Source organism: Oncorhynchus keta, chromosome 35 (assembly GCF_023373465.1).
Source record: "Oncorhynchus keta strain PuntledgeMale-10-30-2019 chromosome 35, Oket_V2, whole genome shotgun sequence".
Taxonomy (NCBI): domain Eukaryota; kingdom Metazoa; phylum Chordata; class Actinopteri; order Salmoniformes; family Salmonidae; genus Oncorhynchus; species Oncorhynchus keta.
Window position 1 is genome coordinate 8,119,344 of NC_068455.1, and position 4,436 is coordinate 8,123,779.

At 41.4% G+C, this 4,436-nt stretch overlaps 1 protein-coding gene across 1 annotated transcript in view; it reads right to left on the bottom strand.

Moving 5' to 3' along the window:
- The window catches only part of dnajc27 (DnaJ (Hsp40) homolog, subfamily C, member 27), a 34,460-nt gene extending 31,065 nt beyond the window's left edge, over positions 1 to 3,395 (bottom strand). The window contains 2 exon segments of the mRNA XM_052495848.1: positions 1,679 to 1,766; positions 3,390 to 3,395. Of these exon segments, the coding sequence (XP_052351808.1) occupies positions 1,679 to 1,766; positions 3,390 to 3,395 (94 nt within the window).
- Positions 3,396 to 4,436: the final 1,041 nt, after the last annotated feature.

Consider the following 4,436-nt stretch of genomic DNA (forward strand, 5'->3'; position numbering starts at 1 on the left):
TCATGGAAAGAGCAGGTGTTACATAATGTTTTCGTAAACTCAGTATATGCATCAACATGTGTCATCAACGTGTGTCATCAACATGTGTCATCAACGTGTGTCATCAACGTGTGTCATCAACGTGTGTCATCAATGTGTGTCATCAACGTGTGTCATCAACATGTGTCATCAACATGTGTCATCAACATGTGTCATCAACACGTGTCATCAACATGTGTCATCAACATGTGTCATCAACGTGTGTCATCAACGTGTGTCATCAACATGTGTCATCAACGTGTGTCATCAACGTGTGTCATCAACATGTGTCATCAACATGTGTCATCAACATGTGTCATCAACATGTGTCATCAACACGTGTCATCAACATGTGTCATCAACATGTGTCATCAACGTGTGTCATCAACATGTGTCATCAACATGTGTCATCAACACGTGTCATCAACACGTGTCATCAACATGTGTCATCAACACGTGTCATCAACACGTGTCATCAACGTGTGTCATCAACATGTGTCATCAACACGTGTCATCAACGTGTGTCATCAACACGTGTCATCAACGTGTGTCATCAACACGTGTCATCAACATGTGTCATCAACACGTGTCATCAACATGTGTCATCAACGTGTGTCATCAACATGTGTCATCAACACGTGTCATCAACATGTGTCATCAACATGTGTCATCAACACGTGTCATCAACACGTGTCATCAACACGTGTCATCAACATGTGTCATCAACATGTGTCATCAACACGTGTCATCAACGTGTGTCATCAACATGTGTCATCAACACGTGTCATCAACGTGTGTCATCAACATGTGTCATCAACACGTGTCATCAACATGTGTGTCATCAACACGTGTCATCAACATGTCATCAACACGTGTCATCAACACGTGTCATCAACATGTGTCATCAACACGTGTCATCAACGTGTGTCATCAACATGTGTCATCAACATGTGTCATCAACATGTGTCATCAACACGTGTCATCAACATGTGTCATCAACATGTGTCATCAACGTGTGTCATCAACGTGTGTCATCAACATGTGTCATCAACATGTGTCATCAACATGTGTCATCAACACGTGTCATCAACATGTGTCATCAACATGTGTCATCAACATGTGTCATCAACGTGTGTCATCAACGTGTGTCATCAACATGTGTCATCAACATGTGTCATCAACGTGTGTCATCAACGTGTGTCATCAACATGTGTCATCAACGTGTGTCATCAACGTGTGTCATCAACATGTGTCATCAACGTGTGTCATCAACATGTGTCATCAACATGTGTCATCAACATGTGTCATCAACATGTGTCATCAACATGTGTCATCAACGTGTGTCATCAACGTGTGTCATCAACACGTGTCATCAACATGTGTCATCAACATGTGTCATCAACGTGTGTCATCAACATGTGTCATCAACATGTGTCATCAACATGTGTCATCAACATGTGTCATCAACATGTGTCATCAACATGTGTCATCAACATGTGTCATCAACATGTGTCATCAACATGTGTCATCAACGTGTGTCATCAACGTGTGTCATCAACGTGTGTCATCAACGTGTGTCATCAACATGTGTCATCAACGTGTGTCATCAACACGTGTCATCAACACGTGTCATCAACACGTGTCATCATTAGGGGACAACTTACTTGGTGAGCCCCATAGTCGATCCCTATGGTGGCCAGATACTTGGGCACAAACCTCTTCTCGCAGTATCGCTTGATGATGCAGCTCTGCAATGAGGAAAAAGCAGTAGAGGCGTATGAAGTAACAAATATAATATATATAGGAGCACATTACACGTGGAAACTATGTGTCATTCTATGCAGCGATTGCCGTGTAATCAGTGGTCCTGACGGTGTTGATGCATTCTGCGATAGGCTACCCTAGCTGGCTGGCATGCTTTAGACGGGGACATCATCTTTTAGTTATTTAGCAGATGCTCTTATCCAGAGAGACTAGCTGGCTGGCATGCTTTAGACAGGGACATCATCTTTTAGTTATTTAGCAGATGCTCTTATCCAGAGAGACTAGCTGGCTGGCATGCTTTAGACAGGGACATCATCTTTTAGTTATTTAGCAGATGCTCTTATCCAGAGAGACTAGCTGGCTGGCATGCTTTAGACAGGGACATCATCTTTTAGTTATTTAGCAGATGCTCTTATCCAGAGAGACTAGCTGGCTGGCATGCTTTAGACAGGGACATCATCTTTTAGTTATTTAGCAGATGCTCTCATCCAGAGAGACTAGCTGGCTGGCATGCTTTAGACAGGGACATCATCTTTTAGTTATTTAGCAGATGCTCTTATCCAGAGAGACTAGCTGGCTGGCATGCTTTAGACAGGGACATCATCTTTTAGTTATTTAGCAGATGCTCTTATCCAGAGAGACTAGCTGGCTGGCATGCTTTAGACAGGGACATCATCTTTTAGTTATTTAGCAGATGCTCTTATCCAGAGAGACTAGCTGGCTGGCATGCTTTAGACAGGGACATCATCTTTTGTTATTTCAGCAGATGCTCTCATCCAGAGAGACTAGCTGGCTGGCATGCTTTAGACAGGGACATCATCTTTTAGTTATTTAGCAGATGCTCTCATCCAGAGAGACTAGCTGGGGCATGACATCATCTTTTTATTTTGCAGATGCTCTTATCCAGAGAGACTAGCTGGCTGGCATGCTTTAGACAGGGACATCATCTTTTATTATTTAGATGCTCTCATCCAGAGAGACTAGCTGGCTGGCATGCTTTAGACGGGGACATCATCTTTTAGTTATTTTGCAGATGCTCTTATCCAGAGAGACTAGCTGGCTGGCATGCTTTAGACGGGGACATCATCTTTTAGTTATTTAGCAGATGCTCTTATCCAGAGAGACTAGCTGGCTGGCATGCTTTAGACAGGGACATCATCTTTTAGTTATTTAGCAGATGCTCTTATCCAGAGAGACTAGCTGGCTGGCATGCTTTAGACAGGGACATCATCTTTTAGTTATTTAGCAGATGCTCTCATCCAGAGAGACTAGCTGGCTGGCATGCTTTAGACAGGGACATCATCTTTTAGTTATTTTGCAGATGCTCTTATCCAGAGAGACTAGCTGGCTGGCATGCTTTAGACAGGGACATCATCTTTTAGTTATTTAGCAGATGCTCTCATCCAGAGAGACTAGCTGGCTGGCATGCTTTAGACGGGGACATCATCTTTTAGTTATTTAGCAGATGCTCTTATCCAGAGAGACTTGCAGTATTAAATAAATGCTGTATTTCAAATGGCACCTTATGGGCCCGTGGGAATCGAAACCCAGAACACTGGCATTGCAAGTGCCACGGTCTACCAACTGAGCCACACAGTACCATGTACCGACATTGTAAATAAGAATATGTTCTTTAACTGACTTGCCTGATTAAAATACATAAATAAAAAAGGATGGAAAGTCGCTTTCTAACATTTGTTTGTATCTAACTTGCTTTGTCTATTGCCTGTGTAAACCTGGAGATTCCACCACGTAGGTGTAGAGATTGCCATAGGCTACATCAAATCAAATGTATGTATATAGCCCTTCTAGCATCAGCTGATATCTCAAAGTACTTTGGGCCATTTGATAGGGTGGTCTGCACAGCTGGTTTCCGGTGAGGTAAGTGTAATGCCACAGTTTATTTTATTGAAATGACATTATGACATCACGTTAAACCACGATTTTGCCGTGTCGTATCTATTGTAAATCTGTTTTTATTTTATTTCATAAAATACTGAAGCTCCAGTCCACACACACACACACACACACACACTAGTCACCGTTCAACTCCATCGTAAATGGCAGAGTTGAGTTTATTCGTCTAGCTAGGTACCTGTCTTCTTACATTGATCTGACGTTGTTAAGAAATAAAATAATCTCATTTAACTAGTGTGCCTGCTTGTGTGACAATGTAGGCTACGAGTATGTATGTTTTTCTGTGTCTGGCATTGGACAAATCCTCTTTATAGCATAGGCCGTTTTCACTAGGGTTAATACTTAATACATATTCATTCAATTTTTTTATATAGATTACAGGAAGATGGGGATCATGTGATGGGCTTTAGAAGGAAAACGTAACGTAACGTAGGCCTAACCTCCATAAACCATGTTGTTCACTAACCATTGATGCATTGATTGATGCATTGATTGATGCATTGATTGATGCATTGATTGACCAAATGAAGGTTATGACGTTTCATGTGCCTTGCAAAAGTATTCATCCCCCTTGGCGGTTTTTCCTATTTTGTTCCATTACAACCTGTAATTTAAATATATTTTTATGTGGATGTCATGTAATGGACGACATACACAAAATAGTCTAAATTGGTGAAGTGAAATGAAAAAAATAACTTGATAAAAAGAAAATGAAAAGTGGTGCGTGTATATTGTAT